The sequence below is a fragment of the Osmia lignaria genome, chromosome 5 (genome assembly GCF_051020975.1).
Source record: "Osmia lignaria lignaria isolate PbOS001 chromosome 5, iyOsmLign1, whole genome shotgun sequence".
In the NCBI taxonomy this organism is placed as follows: Eukaryota; Metazoa; Arthropoda; class Insecta; order Hymenoptera; family Megachilidae; genus Osmia; species Osmia lignaria.
Genome location: NC_135036.1, coordinates 11,222,899 through 11,241,021, shown reverse-complemented (window position 1 = coordinate 11,241,021; position 18,123 = coordinate 11,222,899). Strand labels below are relative to the sequence as shown.

At 36.9% G+C, this 18,123-nt stretch overlaps 3 protein-coding genes and 1 long non-coding RNA gene across 13 annotated transcripts in view; 2 read left to right on the top strand and 2 right to left on the bottom strand.

Moving 5' to 3' along the window:
• Positions 1-64: 64 nt before the first annotated feature.
• LOC117604947 (vacuolar protein sorting-associated protein 26C) lies at positions 65-1,704 on the top strand. The gene is made up of 6 exons (XM_034325586.2): positions 65-380; positions 450-593; positions 711-1,103; positions 1,185-1,281; positions 1,351-1,476; positions 1,567-1,704. Exons 1-6 carry the CDS (start codon positions 324-326, stop codon positions 1,647-1,649), a joined length of 900 nt encoding a protein of 299 aa, XP_034181477.1. The 5' UTR covers positions 65-323; the 3' UTR covers positions 1,650-1,704.
• Positions 1,705-1,809: 105 nt separating this feature from the next.
• Positions 1,810-4,533, bottom strand: LOC117604949 (protein mono-ADP-ribosyltransferase PARP16-like). 6 transcript variants are annotated; one of them, XM_076688352.1, is made up of 7 exons: positions 4,448-4,533; positions 3,023-3,362; positions 2,782-2,937; positions 2,476-2,685; positions 2,230-2,395; positions 2,038-2,170; positions 1,810-1,969 (listed from the first exon to the last, which is right to left on the bottom strand). In XM_076688352.1, exons 2-7 carry the CDS (start codon positions 3,341-3,343, stop codon positions 1,810-1,812), a joined length of 1,146 nt encoding a protein of 381 aa, XP_076544467.1. In that variant the 5' UTR covers positions 3,344-3,362; positions 4,448-4,533. The 6 variants fall into 6 exon arrangements, with proteins under 6 accessions (XP_076544467.1, XP_076544468.1, XP_034181479.2 ...); XM_076688353.1 differs by lacking the exon at positions 4,448-4,533 and adding an exon at positions 4,143-4,163; XM_034325588.2 differs by lacking the exon at positions 4,448-4,533 and adding an exon at positions 3,686-4,003.
• A 122-nt stretch (positions 4,534-4,655) lies between these two features.
• Positions 4,656-18,123, top strand: part of Mef2 (myocyte enhancer factor 2) — a 40,311-nt gene continuing 26,843 nt past the window's right edge. For 2 of the 5 annotated variants that reach the window (XM_034325584.2, XM_034325583.2), the window contains exons 1-2: positions 4,656-5,024; positions 16,197-16,255. The gene's annotated coding sequence lies outside the window, so the exon portion shown is untranslated. Of the gene's footprint in view, positions 5,025-16,196; positions 16,260-17,464; positions 17,569-18,123 lie in introns of those variants that run through there. The other 3 variants (XM_034325576.2, XM_034325577.2, XM_034325579.2) reach the window with 3 other exon arrangements.
• On the bottom strand, positions 6,659-17,851 carry LOC117604948 (uncharacterized). The gene is made up of 3 exons (XR_004581536.2): positions 17,645-17,851; positions 17,206-17,553; positions 6,659-12,251 (listed from the first exon to the last, which is right to left on the bottom strand). It is a non-coding gene; the product is annotated as an uncharacterized LOC117604948 (long non-coding RNA).

The window sequence follows — 18,123 nt, the reverse complement described above, 5'->3', positions numbered from 1 at the left end:
ATATGACATTTATTTTGTTTTGAGTAACCCACTGACAATTTTTACAGCTGTGTATAAATATCTATCCTATGATCAAACAGCTGATCACGTTCATTCATATTCTGTCAAATTATATTTAGCTATTTAAATACATATTATTGTAATTGATTTTGTATTGCATTAACACATTTTCTTATATATTTATTATAAATGTAATAACTGATAAGCGTATTGATTTAACGAAATCAAAAATACAGATGATAATTTTCGATAAATGTCATCCTTGAAAATCTCCACACACTTTTTACACATTTGTTAATGAACTGTTAGTGATAATTAATAAAATGTCAATAAATATTGATATCAAATTAAAGCGTGCTAGTAAAATATATCGTGAAGGGGTACGTTTTATTACAATTTGGGTACATCAACAATTGTACAGAACAAGAAATGTAAAGGTTATGTTCTAGGAAATAGTTGCTGGTTTTATATTATTACAAACTAATGCAGATGTTAAACACGATGGAATATTTCTAAGTATGGAAGGTTCAGTTAATTTGCAACTTAGTTCTAAAAATTTTGGTATTTTTGAAGCTTTTTACAATTCTGTAAAGGTTAGTTGTTGACTTTTTATAAAAATTTCATCAACATCCATATAAATTATTATTTACCACCGAATAAATTTTAATAGAATCATTTATTTAAAAAGATATATATATGTATATTTTCAGCCAATACAATTAGTTCAATATACTTTAGATGTAGCTCCAAGTGGAAAAATACCAAGTGGTAGAACAGAAATACCATTTGAATTGCCATTAAAACCCAGAGGAACTAAATCTTTATATGAAACGTACCATGGGGTTTTTGTAAATATTCAGTATCTTATACGTTGTGATATAAAAAGAAGTTTTTTGGCAAAAGATGTAAGCAAGTCTTTAGAGTTCATAGTAGAAGACAAAGTGCCTCCTAAGATAGATAAAGAGTCTAGCAAACCAGTGTCTTTTAAAATTATGCCAGAGTCTTTGCAAAATACTAGAGATAGAACTAATATTCCCAGATTTTGCATTTCAGGAAAATTAAATTCATTGTATTGCAAAGTTTCTGAACCATTATCAGGAGAGGTAAACACATGATCATATTATGATTTGTAAATAACACTGTTAATTTACTGTTATGAAACAACAATTATTTCTAAATGTAAGGTTGTAATTGAACACTGTGAGGCTGTAATAAAGTCTATTGAACTGCAATTAGTCAGAGTTGAGACATGTGGTTGTGCTGAGGGATATTCTAGAGATGGTAAGGTCATGCAACCAAAATACATATAAATATGTTGCTTATTGTTTTGTAATATTTTATTGGCATTAGCTACAGAGATACAGAATATACAAATTGGAGAAGGAAATGTATGCACAAATCTGCCTATACCAATATATATGATATTTCCAAGACTGTTCACATGTCCCACATTAAGTACAAGTAATTTTAAAGTTGGTAAGATTATGCTGTTACTTTTATTTTAAGACATTAATAAATTGTAATACTTTTTTTATGTCAGTTGTATTTTATTATACTTTGTTACAGAATTTGAGGTGAATCTTATTGTAATATTTGAAGACGATTATTTAGTCACCGAAAATTTTCCCATTATATTATCGAGATATTAAATTTTTATATGGAAGTATAATATTGTATATAAATTATGTATATTATTTACAAGGTATATGTTTCTTACAATAAAAGTAATTTTGTTGGATTTAAGTTAAAAAACGTATAAAACAGGACCTTTTTTTCTTAATGTACAAATTAACAGATAGATAGAAGTTCTTACTCCCATCCAACTTTTTGAACAAATAATTTATAATATTTTTCCACTTGTTTATTATGAGTCAGACCGACTGAAGCCAATAATACTACGTAACCAAGTACAAATGTTAATAATTTATGTTGTTTGAACCATGCTAACAATCCTTTGTTATCATTACACCTAAAAGGTTGTACATTCTTTTTCGCGTTAGTGTTTCGAAAATATATAAATATAATAGCTATTCATACCTTGTTGTTTGAACTTCTTGACTGTAAACAAGAAGATAACGTACTCTTACCAATTCACTATTTGCAACCAAATAATACTTATTTGGTACCAATCCACCCATAGAATCTGTGACTGCTCTGCGAGCATTATCTTCTGCAAGATGTAGTGGATAAAAATGATAAATAATTTTTTGAGCTGTAATATGTACTAACCTGAATCCCCAGTTTTTACATCAACATGATTAATAAGTTCGCATAAAGCTATGCAACTCATTTCACTTCCTAGCATACTACCTCCCCATCCATACCCTACAGGACTATATGGTAAACTTACACCTAATTCACTTGAAAGATATATTCCTTTACCAAATAATGATCTCTAAAAGGCATAATACCATAGTAACTTAACAAATTATATTATCATTGTAGCTGATACTATTTTTGAACAAATTGTTTTACCTTACACATAGTTTGCTGTAGACCATAATGTATGATGGAATGAAAATTCTCTAACCGACTGCCATGATAAGCATAAAAAGTTGAATGTCCTTGAGCAATTGTTTTCCATTTTTCTTCTGAAGTAGATTGCTTTGCACTTGCAACTTGAAATATTAAATTTGGTGCAGCTACTGACATCTCTGAAGGGATTTTCCTCAGTATTGAATCATACTATATTACAGTTTCACATTTTTACAAATTATAATTAAGAATAAACAAAATCTTAAAATTAACAAGTATATTATATCTATCTGCAAAATAACTTACAGACTCTTTGTTAATACTTTTTATATAAGGATCTCTCAGTCGTACTAAAATCCAATGTAAAAGTTCTATAGCAGTTCCATATCTATCGTATACATCTGATTCTGACAATGCTTCAAATATTACAGCCAATGGAGGAATTAGTTCTATAGCTCTTCTCTACAATTAAATTTATCATTTACTCAATAAATTATTACAGACAAAAATAACAGAAGTACCAAGACTGATAGCTTAGAAATTCTACCAAAGCTTCAATATCCTTGCACTCATTTTTTATATACATTGGTGGAAATGGTTTTAAACATGTGTCATAGCGATATGTATTACAAGCTGCTACAAACAAGGACCATTTCAAATCAGCTGCTTTTAAATCCTTTTCCAATATATGTTTCAATGACAAAATCTTTTTTCCAATATCTTCTTGATTTGCAGAATCCAAACGTGTTGTATACAGTACATCTGAATTTGTATTTTTGGCAATTTTGTTGTCTTCATGTTTTATTTGATTTTCTTTTTCCTTTTCTTTATCATTATGAGTATGTTGCTTATTGTTTGTATTATCCATTATTACAGATGAATCTAATCTAAATTATTATCAATAGGTATTAATGTTAAATATTAAAAAAAAAGGATTCCTGCAAATTATCTACTTAATATTTAAATTTATGGAGTGAAAGGGGATGAAAGGGGTTAACTGTATTGTAACGTGTATTTTAAAAGAATTCTTTCTCACTTGATACTTAATCTATGATTAGATCAATGAATTGTTCAATAATTACATTAAAATGTATTTAATAATTTTAATTTCGTTAAATTAAATAATAAATGACAAGTAAAAGGTAAAATTCCCAATTGTATACTTCAGTTCATATGGCATAGCAAACCGTTTAATTTCGTTGTAACGTACTTACAGTCCACGACGGGCATCTTCGAAATTTAAATTATCACAGTGATTAGGAATGAGAAATAGTCAATTATTTCAAATATTATAATCATACGCTACAACGAATTTGTATCGAATCATGAACATTGTCCTAACGTTTCATGCTCTTGTCGCAGATCACATATGTTTTATTACGTTCGTTTGTTACAGCGATGTTTCTCTCTTTTAATCTGCTACTTTCTCTTTAATTTATTACTTAATTTAAAAATGTATTGCTAATACTTTTCCCTTTATTAAAAAAAGGGAATCTATGAGAATAATAAGATACACATTTATATAAATGCATTATTTTCTCTTTTTTCGACCTAATTAAATATATAGAAATCCAAGTTTTCTGCATATTTGCAGAAAACACTGTAACAGAATATTTTCTACGTTTTCTATAATAAATGACATCCAAATTTTTTACATGTATTCTAACCTCCAAATTCAAATTTCGCGGGAATCGTAACTAGTGAAACATTCTTTTTGCCAAATAGTAAAAATGGAGTTTTCTACAAAGTATGCACAAACGTTTTAAATAATACTGCTGAATGAAGATGAAGGATGCATAGGGTAGTCTTTTATTATTTACATGTGATATAAATTATTCATATTTAAGAATTTTTAAACATTTTTTATAGGTTAGAAAAATGTTGATTACAGTTTTCAACGTTATTATAGTATTCTACGCATTTTCGACATTCCTCCACAATAGAATACTGGTGACTTTCATCGGAAACCTACCATTTACATATGACGAATTAACTGTTACAACTAAAAAAGTAAGATAATCATGTAATTTGGGTTATTAGTTTATGAAATCCGTGCGCAATTCAATACAAATAGGGAATTCTTTGCATAATATACATAGAAAATTTAATTGGTTCGATTGGCAGACATGTAACTCAATGTCATGCTTCAAGGTAAACTATCGATGACGTCAGTGTACGTCACTTAACAAGTGGGAGTGGATGGATAGATGTCGGCAACTGTGGTGGCTTTCGCGAATAATCGCACACGAAATTCGCAACAGACGATACCGTGTCGTCGCGATAATGTCGCGTGTTTCTTAGCGATGTAATTCTTTTGCTTAAAGAAAAAAAGCAAATAAGTAACATCGCACACGTGTTTCCGCGGTAAATGGAAAAACACCGAAATCGGTCTGCGCATGTCCGACTACCGATGACGTCACGAAAATTGTGCTTTTGATCAAACTCGCTCTCTCGCTGTTTTTTTTTTTTACCGTGGACGTAATAATGTGGAAAGTGAAATAATTGTTTGGAAAAGCTCTGTAGGAACCGCGGAGAAGCCGGTGAAAATCGTAAGTAAATTTCATTTTTTTCCTTTATCGTTTCAGAAGTCATCCGTTGACTTACAGTCTGTTAACATGGCCTTCAACACATGTACACATAAGCATATATGCACGCACACGAATACACATGCATACAAAGCGTTCATGATTTTTAGGAAAAAAGCTCCTTCCTAACGATGTTCCACTCTTCAATTTTTCTAGTTTTTTCATCATAGAAAAAGTGTATGATTTTTGTTTTAAAATCATACGGTTCTTTACTAGTGAAGGGCTTTTTTCATTGCGAGATATATTGATCTTCTTCCAAAGGAACGATTAAAAATGACAGGTTCTGTGTTCATTTGGATGTGCATCTCTGTCAAATTTTTTTTATTATTCTTAATTCATCGTCGTATGATCCTTGAACTAATGTTATTTATCATTTCTGTTCATTTCATTTCGGTCATTACAATAACGATTTTCAGAAGATATCGTTTATTTCTTGTTCATTACGATAATGTTAAAAGAAAATGTTGTTTTTGGTTTATTTAATGATGATAGAATGTTTAAAATTCTATGGTGAATAGTTGAATAACAGTCTATTCATAAATTCAGAGATGAAGATCAGTCTTTCTTGATCACATGTTGAATGGTTAAATACATATATATATATAACATATATATTATTTTTACAAAAATACCATATTTTTATTTAAAATAAAATATATACCATCAGTTTAACATTATCACAGTATTAGTAAACAATGTCAGAATCGATGAATTACATTGCACCATCTATGAATTTTTAAGTAACTTTTTAATTTTAAATTGGAATAATCTACAATAGTTTCATGTCTTCACATATTCTTCCTTTAGCATACCATTTGATGTACTAAATTGTAATGTTTATTTTTTAGTTTTAACATAAAATTATTTAAGGAGTTTGAGTTTTTGTGTGCGGTTGGTTCTACATATACTGATATTGCTATACTGATGTACGTGTAATATAGAAATGTTGTTGAATTAACATTAAATTAGAATTATGATATTTATTATTCTATATATATGTCAGTATTTCTAATAGTTTAAATGAATGAGTCTTATGAAGAGGAGATAAATTTAATTTCATACTTGATAGGGTTAAAATATTGTCATGTATTAAAGATGCATTATATCACGAGATTTTAAAAAAATAATAGCAAATAAGCTTTCAGTGTAAATTTATTAACTATGTTTTGAATTTCTGATGTATACATTTTATTATTAATTTTTATTGGATATTTTATAAACATCATGAGATGCTGCCATCTACGGATACAAATATCAATTGCAATGATCTCCGTTGGTAAGGTAGGAATTGATACTCTTTTTTTAATAATATTTTAATATTATTTAAAATTAAAAATAAGAAGAAAATGATAGTCGTATTTATTTGTTAGTACGTGATAGTTTGGTAAGGTCATTTTTTTTATGTAAATGTACTTTTCAAGAAGTATTTGTTATTTTCTTGGGTAACTAGCATATTACTCATTACTATTTTTATTCTATTTACTATATAAATGTTATATTGAAACATCTACAAGTACCATGACAAATTGTTTTTATTTTTATTTAAGTTAGTAAGTGATTTTCAATAGCCCTTAAAGAAAATCAAATGGATTGTCTGATTTAGATTCAGTAGAATGTAATATATTGTTGGTATTTAAGGAATTTTTAAAAATATTTCAAGACTCTTGTACAGAGGTGAGAAATGGGAGAGGAAAAAGCAGTTATGTGAAAAATATGAAGTAAGAATGCGATCTTTCGCTTGGAGAACGGAAGTAACACGGGAATCAATGCGTTTAGGTGTCTGTATCAGATGTAGACTTATCGTGGGATCTCACGGAACTTGAACCTACGTAATAATGCGTGGCTGGTTCGTTCTAAAGAATTACACGACCTCGTGGTACAAAGCGCGATACAATGTGGCTCCTCGAGCCTATGTAAATGGATGGATGAAACGCGTATGACCTAAACCTATCTTGACTTTTTCCATTATTTTCAGATGCTCGACTAGCTAGAGAAGTTGTTTTTGTTGTGATGCTTAAAACTCTGCACTAAAGCGTGCCTCCTTTCAGTGTACTTAAAAAACTACACTTTCTTATAAAAATTCTATCAGTTAGTTTGTTTGAGTTAGAGGGACATAATATTTCAAATCTAACGAGTACGCTCAAATCAGAGTAGATTTCTCTTATTTTCGATCTATGTATCTGTGCAGCCGAAAAAGATAGAGGTTCATAAACATTCCATGAAGAAATTGTGCACGTCGCCCTCGACATCGATCCTATCCACCCACCCACTACAGAGAAAGAACAGTTTCATCGATAACTTTCCTCAGAACAACCCCGACCACTAACGTCATTCATTTTCGAAACTTCACGTAAGCTTCGTGATTTGTAATCGAATTTTCGACAATTTTTCTTAAGAATTGTAAAGATTCCACCCTTAGCGCCCTTATTCCTAGATGCTTTGCTTCTTTTTGTGCAATACATCAATTTTGTAGTTTCAGTTTGGATAAATTATTAGTTCATTTTATATTTCATTCAATTTGCATATCGAGGTTGAGTCGAACACTAAGGTTTATGAAATTTTAATATCTGTTTGATATTTCGAGAAGTTGTCCAAACGGAAGATTGTTAGGTGTTTGTATATTTTTAGAAAAGCGAGAAATGTAGGTTAGTCGTTCGTTTACTTGAATGAATTTGACATTTCATGGGAAAAAATATAAATTAAGTATAAATTGAGAAAATAGAATAGAATAGAAATAAAAAGCTTAAATTTGAATTAATTCTTTATCATCGTTTATCATCCAGCAGATTCACGTATTAACGTATTAATCGAATTAAAGTTTCGAGAAATCGAAACATAAGAATTGAGATAGAATTTGGAAATATCATTTAAAACGAATTTGTCGGGAGCTTTTAATGGGACCAGGTGTCGACTAATTTCATTTAACCACTTAACGATTCTGACGCTCGTCTCAATAATTTATCGCCCTTACGTGTTATTTCTGGATACCGAGAATGGATATCCCACGATAAAATATATTCACGAAATATCTCGATTTTGTAATTTAATCGTTTGCAAACTAACAATCAAGCACACCGAGTGCCACAATGAAAATGGACAGGTGTAGTCAGCCGTGGCAGAACTTATTAAAGAAACGAATATGAAATTTTCAAGATTGCCACTTTATATTATTAATATAATGCTATTGAAAATTTATCCTCTCTTTCATTTTGTCACGGTGTTCAACACGTTCAATTATAAAATAGTAATATTTATCTATTTCTACTAAACTAGAAGTGGAATATTATTGAATATTCGTTCGACTCGATTTCTCTGATGCGTCGTAAGAAGAACCGGATGTCGGACCCGTTGGAAAGCTCTCGTATCGGAAAAACCTGGTTGCAGGCTCGTTTTCCTTTTAACCGTCAGCTTTTTTCCCCTCTTTGTTGGCTGGGGATGTCTTTGAAGCTTTGCGCGTTGGGTCACGATTGACGTAAATCTGAACGCAACTTCGATGATTCCTTCCGCCTACCTCTCACGTGCGACGTACACGTGTCATTATTGGTCAAAAGTCGGTCCTCTTCTGCAAAGTTCCACGGTACAAACGTCGACGCAGGTCCGCGTGCCTTTTGTGTTTTAGATCGAAGGAAAACTTGCGTGTTTGTTGTCCGTACAGGATCGCCAAAGCAACCCCTTCGCGTTCATCGTTTTCGTTGTTTACACCCTTTAGCCACGTGCTAATGACACGTGTCTTCTACCAGTTATGTATCTTTCGAAAACGATAATGCATTATTGCGGAACGACAGTTCGTCCTGCTTTTCCGCTGTGTTTCGTTCATAATTTTCTCTCGATTAACCCTTTTGTTGTGGACGATAGAACTGTACCGACACGGTGATCGAAATAATACTTAGCTGTGGAGAATTAACCCTTTGATTGTCAAAAACGTATGTAGATGGACCTAACCTGTGTGTATTAATAAACATACCACTCTGTCTTGAATTCTTTTTGGACAGTGTTAACTTATCAATATGCATTCACTTGGGTACAATAACAACAACAGTAATTATTAATTATCAGGACGAATATAACCCAACGTAGTGTTTTTCATACTGTATATCAAATTATAAGGTATCTACTGTTTATTATTCGTTGTGCATCAGTTGCAGCTACGACGTTGGAAATGAATGTTCTTCATCTTATCGAGAAGAAATATGATTATCACTAAGATGGACAAATCTGTGATATAATCGTTGATGATAGTTTCACTCATAAAAAGCGAGATATTTACGCGGGAACACATCCCCTCTTTCCTCTTTCGGTGTTGCCCTCACCACCTTGCCCCGTTCCCTCTCTACCAACGATCACCACGTGTTGGTAACACGTGCTGTTGCGTTCACCTTCCGCGGTTTAAACGTGCACGAATTCTGATCGATTCGTTAATATTTTCTGTCTTCTGACAAATAAAATACCATTGTCGCGATCGATTCGTTAACGAAGCATTCGGCGAGAATACGGTTCGCTGAAATTTCTCTAATTGTCTAGCCCCATTCGCGTTCGTTTCTCGTTTCGAACAGGGTACACGAAAGGTAGGACCCCTGTTCGTTCGAATAAGCTTTATCTTTTGTTCAAATACATCAGGATATTCTGAAACGGTAGATAGTTACGTAAGACAGGGAAGCTGTAGGGGAAGATTAAAATCTAACGTTTGATGAAATTTTAGAAAATAGAATCACTAAAACGCTACTTTAACTTCTACTCTAACTAAATTGTCTCAACTTGTCCATAAATCTATGGTCGCTGCAATGGATCCAATCTATGGTGGCAGTGGGTCGAGGAAAGATAGGAAGGTAGAAGGGTACGGGTACGGTACGCGTCAGGGTGCGGTATCGAGGGGTCGATTATAAATTTTGCACGCGTGGTACGGCAACGTGTACGCTCGAGAGATTTCTATCGAGGATCCGATCCGATTCACTCGATACACCGTGCAGATAGGACAGCTTGATAGGGTTCGAAAAGAAGGATAAGCGAAGTGTGGCGAGAGGGTGAAAGCATGAGGAGAGAAAGGTGGTGGGATAAGCTCGTCGCACAGGTAGAACGCGCACTTACAGTGGCTCGCAAAAGTATATCTTCCTTCTCAATTAACCCTTTCCCAAATGATATATCGTCTAGGATATTTATTTTGGAAAAGCATCGTAAAAGTTCAGTTCATCTGTTAACCGAGAAGATGCAAATACTTTCTAGAAGGATTTGGACCTTCTAAAATACGAACTGCCTCCACCCATCTACCAAAAAGTATTGACAATGGGTAGATCGAAATTAAGCAACATTAGACAATTAATGTTTGTAATAAAGTTAAAGGAAAAGAGAAATTCTAATTACGCCAATGCGAATACTTATGCGACTCACTGTACGTACACCTACGTTCCCCTAAGGTTGCTACCTACGTAGTAGGTAGATAGGTAGGTGGCTCGTTGTGTGTACTCGTGAAAGGTGTACCCTGTGTATGCCCGTGGTGTACAGGTAAAAGAAACGTCGTCATGGAAACGACCATGGCCACTCTCAATCAATACGCGATGGGATGTCGAGTTCGGCCGGTGACGTAGGCAAAAGGACCACGTGGTCCTATCTGGCCACGTGCGATACTTTTCTTTTTTTTCATTTTTTTTCTTCCTTTGATTTGCGAAAATTCTAATTATTTTTTCGAAGATTCATAGTTCTTGGCGGACTTTGATAAGGTTGATCGACGCAGTGAAAATGGACGCGTGTAGTAAAGACATATTGGGATTCAAATTATTAAGGAAACGGATATTTAATTTTCAAACTGAAGAAAATTATAAACCCTTTGAAAATTAAAATAATTCATACGTACTGTAGTTGTATCAGTCGGGTCAGTAGAGTCACAGTATATCGTAAGATACTCGAGTAGGAGCGCCCTTAAGCGGCAAGAAGAAAAAGAAGGAAAAATCACGAAGGAGATTACAGTAAAAGAAAAATAGAAGATGAAGAAGGTACACGAGAGGAAAGTAGCGTATAGAAGTGGGGATTGTGGTGGATAGGAGAGAGCAAGTAGAAGAGGTAGATGAGGTTTCGTGGAGGCTGTGGCGCGCGGTTCGACTTCTCAAGGTGTCCGAGGCAGAAGTGAGAGAGAACGAGTAAGGGAGGAGAAGAGTTGGTCGGGGTTCGAACGACGCGGAGAGGGCCGTTGCGACGCCGGGCGTCCAGTGATCGCGCCTTAAATGGTTCGACGCCGCACGCGCCCAACATCTGCCAGCTCCGTTTCTCCTCTCTTCTCTTCTTCTGTAACGCGCAACACGCTTGCCTGCTCTTGCCTCTCTTTCTCTTTTTTCTTTTTTCTTTTTTTTTTCTTTCTTCTTTAATGAGAGCGAGAGAGAAAATACCTCACGGCAAGTTCGAGGAAAGAACATTGGGGAGAAATTTGAAAGGGACATGTTAGGGAGAGGACGAGGAAAAATGAACGATCAGCGATGATTTAACCCTATAGGGTCTTTTTAATTATCTTCAGATGCAATCGCAATGTAGTTTTTATAGTATTTCCATGATTTTTAAGCGTCTTTCAAATCGTTCACACAAAATCATATTTCATAATTTCCTTTCCACCCGTTTATTCATCTATAGACACTGCTTGGTATTGTTTTCCTTAGAACCCGTAGAATCGTGAACAATTTACCCAATGGAGCTCCCAAAATATTCGTTCAGTTACGTAAGATAGACTGTACATGGCAGAGCAATTGAATTCGAAAGGATTTAAGGACAAGGTGGGGACTCTTTTGTTCTTGACAATTTCGTTAAGACGATCAAATTGAAGCTATGTTTCAAATAAACGTAGTTCCACGAGATTCTTCTATCTCTTTCCCTCAGTTAATTCTTCTTCTTCTTCTTCTTCTTCTTCCACAGTACGTGGCTCGAATGTGCGTTCACTCAACTCATGAACCTCCCTTCTTCTTCTTGTTTTCCTCTTTTTCCCGAGCCTCTTCCTTCACCACCGTCTCGTTTTCCCTCTCTTTTCACCAGGTCGTTTTCATTCTGCTTCGTTTCGAGTAGAATCAGCTCCGAGTATCGCGTTTCAAGCTTCCAGCTTGAGAAACGAAGAGAGGCGAAGGAAAACGCCGCCTCCTGGACGACTCGTTTTTCACGTTGTCTTCGTCCAACCGATCCCTACAATTATCTTCTCCAAAGGTGGATGGAAAATTTCTGTGAACAAGATTTCTGTCAACATTTCGTAATATTCTCACGGAGAGGTTAATAAAGTTATAGAGAAAAAAATTAATTGTGCAGGAAGAAGATCTGACGTCTGCAAATATTAGTTGATTAATATCTATAAAAGATTAATTGCTCTTCTTTTACACCGTTGGGCGCATCGGTGCATGAAAGAAAGAGAAGTAATTCGACGAAACTCCCCTTTATTTTCTTCGATCTTTACTTTTGCACTTTCTTCGTCGATACGCAATTGCTGTTTAACGATGTCGAGGGAGGCAAGGTCACATCTATCTAACGAGGTACGTCTAATAATTGATACAACGATTGCTAACAAGTGAAGAACCGTGAAACCGGTCGAGTAAATAAGAGAGACGATGTTCAACGAAATGCATTTCTTGATCAATAGAAAACAGCCTTATCTGTAACTTATTGTTTGCGCGATTAAACATCAGATTGACGAAGCAAATGAATGGTATTCGAAAAACCTCCGAACACGAATTGTCTTTGTTTTACAAGCTTAACCATGAGAACCTGATGTTTGTCTACGTTGCGTTATTGTCCAAGCAAGGGAACATCTAATATCTTCAATCTGGTTGCATCGCGTTGGCCATATCTAACCGTGGGGTCCTTTAACCGAACATACCCTTCGAACCCTTGTTGCCCTCCTGCCACGTTCTCTCTCCTCCCATTCCCATCAATTTTACCTCCTACTTGAATCTTACCGATTGCTGATCCGTATCAATTTACAGTACGTGCAATGGAATTTTCAAAGTTTCGGGTTTAATTTGTTCAGCTTGTGCATTATAGGAGAAAGACGATGATTCTAACCACTGTCCTTAAGAATGTTGTTTGTGGGTTATCGAAGGGCATGTTCAAGATTGAATGCAGGGAAGTCTCTGTAGGAGAGGGGAACACGTGTTTTCCAGTCCTGGTTGAAGCCACGTGTGAGGTGCAGGATGTTTGTATCTGCCGTTCGAAACGTTCGGTTTCGTGGCGGATGAAAAATCAATCAATCATATTCAGTCAATACGGTAATAATTCGTTTCGCTTAGTGTGAATGTGCTTCGAGGACGCGGCGTCACTTGGCGCCGTTTCTTCAGGGTTCGATTCTAGAAAGACCGATATACTCGGCGCCGCCGTTGCATTGGGTCGTAGGGAAAGTGTCATCCTAAGTGGATATATCCGCCCAATGCACTCTAAGGGTTGAGTTACGATCTGGCTAGATCGTCGCAACGACTGTACCTCGCGGACGGTCTAAGGATCGGCGAAAAATCGTTCGATCATCAAGCAGAACGAAGCGAGGTAGCAAGCGAGGAGCGATGTTGGCGCGAGTGCAACTCGCGCCATATTCTTTGTCCTATGACACGACGAAGTTAAAGCTCCATGGCTAAAATTAAACTCAGCCGCCAGGGCTGAGTGTAAGACCCGAGGCTGAGCAGGAGCAGCCGCCAGAAACCAGAGCACGTGCTTCAGCTAAGTGACGTGTGCCTTCCTCCACCTCTTCCTTCGCCATCCTCCTCCTCATCCTTTCCTTTTTCTCCATTTTACACTACTACCATCTCTTTCACTCGTTTCCATCTTCTTCGTTTTCAAGCGTGTAACAGCTTTTTCCTATCTCAACGGATTCCTAATCGCACACGTTTCCACGCATACCCATGATTTGGTTGATCTAATTGTATGACGTTCGAGGAACAGGAAGCGCGTTCGCTCTGCTCGCCAAACAATTTCGTTGGCTCCGTTCATAGGATGATGAAGTAGAAAGTTATTCTTTGACACGATGCGAATAATAGGGTAGATCGTTAACAAGGTATATTCGCGGTCTTATGGTGTTCTCGCGATGGCCAGGGAACCGATCAGAAGGAAATTATCGCGTCGAGAAGGAGCCGCGTGTCTCTTGGCCACCAATGACGCAAGTAACTTACTGATCGATGAAGCGTATAGCGTACACGTATAACTCGTTGCTTTATAGATAATACGTAATATGTGATACGTGACACGCGGCGCGCGCTTCCATCTGTTGCTAACATAGAAGCGTGCTCGGTTGGACGGCTGCGCCTCGTGTGTCCTGGAGTTGCATTTGATGCTGATCAATTTCATCCCGTTGGATTTTGCGAACAAGGGTATAATTTGATACGCGACTCGCGTTCATCTTTTAATACCTTCGCTACGACAGGCAGCTATTTTAATTGAGAATTGCTATTCGTTGAATTTAGATAAATAACTCTGTGTACAGTAGGGTGCAAAGTGGGAGAGGCAGCTCTGACAGATTTGTCTTTGAATCCTGTGAAAATCCAGGGAGAGGCTCACCTAGAACTTCTGGTCCTTACAAGTAAAATACATGGTCAGACATCTTCTTGGGGGTGCATGCCCTCCTGGATCGTTTCAGACAGATCCACTGGAAGGTCTTGTCCTGTCGTAGAATTTGTTTCAGTTTATTTGAAAAACACGTTCCTCTTTTTCTCAAGGAAAACATCAGAGAGGAATCTTCCTCTTGTGTAATTTCGAAACGAGTCTTGAAATTTGATCTGTTCGTTGTCTCGGTAGAATTAAATTCATCTCCGTTAATTGAAGAGTAATTTAATTTAAGTAATTGTAATTTAAAACGCTTTTAGAATCGAGACCAGAAATTGGATTGAACTTTAATTCGATTCTGAGGATTGTTAATAATTGGGATTTTTAACTTTTTTAGATATCATTTAATTAAAGCGAGGTGTACCCTGAAAAAGCAAGCCAAGTAGTTCGATCAACTGATTCATTGAGTACCACCTGGTTGAGATTACTCGGAAATTTTCTGTTGTTTTTCCTCGACGATCTCTTATTTACACCGTCAAATTCTCATTAAAGTGTTTCACTCCGTTATAAGATTATCTTCTGGTTAGAAGAAGGGCAGAGATGTTTGAGAAAGAACGGAGCTGTTGTTCAGGAAATCGTATTAGCAGCTGAGACGTTCGTATGGGGAGGGTGTCGTCGTTTCTAGGGGAAACAAACCGCGACAATAATTTTTGCCTTGCTCGAAGGCGGCGACTAGAAAAGAGGAAGGCATAAAACGACATTGCTCTCCGGATCGGCACGTGCCACTCGATAAATCTGTCGGCAGCTGACGGTACAGCCGGCTGCTGTAGCGAGTGCAGCCTCCCGCTTGCACTTGCCTTCTTCTTTCTTCTTTATTCTTCACCCCTTGTCGCGCCTCCCTCTTATCCTTGTCTCGCTTCTTCTTGTTGCAGGAAACTCACGACCCTCCTTGAAGAGAGCAGTCTCTCTCTTCGAGGAGCACGTTTCTACCCAATATTGAATTTCGTTGAATTTTTCTTCAATTTTTTCGTTAAATACAATATCAACATCTTATGCCTTACTATGAAACCGATTGAACTTTCGAACTCTGGCACTACGCTTTACAGATAAATGAAATTTCCATGATTTTAATGACGTTTGTAGGAACGGTGGATAACGATTTTCCTGGTAGTAGCTCGGAACCGCATTAAGAGTGACTTAAATTAATAACGATCGCTATTTTGGAGAAGCTTCTATGCTCCGTTAACCCGATTAAAGCTCGAACACGGAGTCGAAGCGCGAGATGGCATAAAGAATTCAAGCGAAATCTTCCAGCTTGACTGACTGGCTGGCCCGGCTGATTGGCTGAACTGATCCCATTGCCCGAAGTAATTATGGAAACTTGGACGTTACGACAGCTCTTTACAGACGCGATTTTACAACGGCCAGGACACATAACGATGTGAAACGGATCTGAGAATCACGTTATGTCACGTCAAGTGTTCGCCAATCTCGGTTTATATCGATTCCCGTTTGAATAAAATAAATCCTGCTTCGCATAGACGAATATTCCTATCCGATCGATTTTCATTTTACAAAATTACACATTTTAACCTTTTCTTTGCAGTAATAACCCTTTAAAAATGTACTATTTTCTTTATGTTTAAGGACCGTCGTCGTGTGTGCAACTCCGATCCTGTATCTTGGCACCTACATGCAATAGAAGGGTAGGTAAGTTATTCATATGTGAAATAGTTAAAGAGCGTTAAGAAATGAAAGCTTATTAAACGAAACGGGCAAACGAAATTTCAATTTCCCTTCGTTCAAGTTACGACGGAATCACTGGTACCAGTTGTGCAAATAATTCGTCAACGATCACAAATGATTACGGTATATATCGTGCTACTAAAACCGTACGAAACGATTCTTGAAATACTGCCACGTGTACGCAGGGTGTTGGTGAATTACAGATACAAACTTTTATGGGTTGGCCAGAGTTTACGAAGAGACATAAAAAAGGTCTTGGTGAATGTAAAAATTCCTACCTAAAATTCAGCAATAACCACTGATCACAGACATACTACGAAAGACTACCTCCAACGAAAATATTCCAAAAGAAAACCTAACACACAAATATCTGTATATCCTGCGTCACAATATCGTCACAAAAACACTAGCATCAGTGAAAATATTTAGAAAATTCTGCACCAAGTCACGGACACTGAACACATATCCAGTGCAAAGGAATAAATGATTGATTAAATATCGGTAATTTAATTGATGATAAAAGAAACGTGGCTGGTGGTCCAAATTGAAAGCTTCGTGGGTAACTCGATCCGGTGCTGTTAGAGCATTGGATCGTCACAAGCTCGTCACAAATCACTGACGCATGCCGGGTATCCTGCGACAGGAAGCCGTTAGAACGGAAGTCGGGGAGAAAAGCCATGTCTCAACAGTGAACGACGTAATCATCCTAGTTGGTAGTGTTCGATATTAATTATTACGTCGCTTTTCTTTTTTTTTTTTTCATCGGCACAACTTCGTCATCATGGTCATCTCCGCGTTTGATGAGTGTTTGAAGCTTATGTCAGTAGGGTCAGTTAGTCTTTGTACGTATCAAGGATATCATCATCCTAGTAGGTTAATATATATCCTTATTTTCTTTTCACCAACGCACCTTAGTGTCTTTCTCTTCTTCGTGGACGGTTGCTCGAAGCTCATGCGAATAACATCAAATCATCCTACTGTTCGATATCAGTTAATGCATCCTTTTTTTTTTTTCTTCTCACCAACGCACCTTAGCCTCTTCGTCATCATGGTCGTGTTCGTCGTCTTCTTCGTAGACGGTAGCTTCTAGCGTATGTCGGTAAGGTTAGTTCGTCGTCGTTCACTCCGGTGCAAGCCGGTTGGACGTTCGTAGGAAAGAGCTGGTTGGTCGCGCACACAAAGACCATCGCAGAAAAGCTATATCGGTGGTATTTTGGTTTTGGCTCGACTCGACCCGCGCAGTTCTGGGAGTGGAGTTCTAAAAACAGCAGAGGTAAGTCCTGCTTGCTTGCTTGCTTGCCTGTCTCGCCTTGCCTTGTCTTGTCTTGCCTTGCCTTGCCTTGCCTTACCTTGCCATGCCTCGCCATGCCTTCGTCTTCGCTTGCCATCAGCAAATCGTCTTGGTCTCTTCAACTCGCGGATATATTCCTCCGTGTATACCGTGGTCCGGATACGCGAGTACTCGGTGCGTTTCCTCTTGGTGGCTGACCCGCGGCAAAACTCTTTAGCGACTAGCCGATGCGATCGCTTCACCGCTCTTCTTATAACTCGCATACTATGCCGGTTTCATTCCCAGAAGGCACCCGGTGGCGAACCTTCTTTTAGAGAGGCACCCTCGCGACCGCCTCGCCCGGATTTATTTCTTCACGGCGAAATTATTTTTGGGATCTTTTCACGCGGTTTGTTAATACACCAGCCATCGCCTTCGTCTCCTCTCTTTCCGACACTCTTCCGTCTTGTATACCGATCTACACTCCACCAGAGAGAACAGACTCGTGTCCGATGATCGACGAAAACGACGACACGACGGAAAGGCTCGATCGCTCTT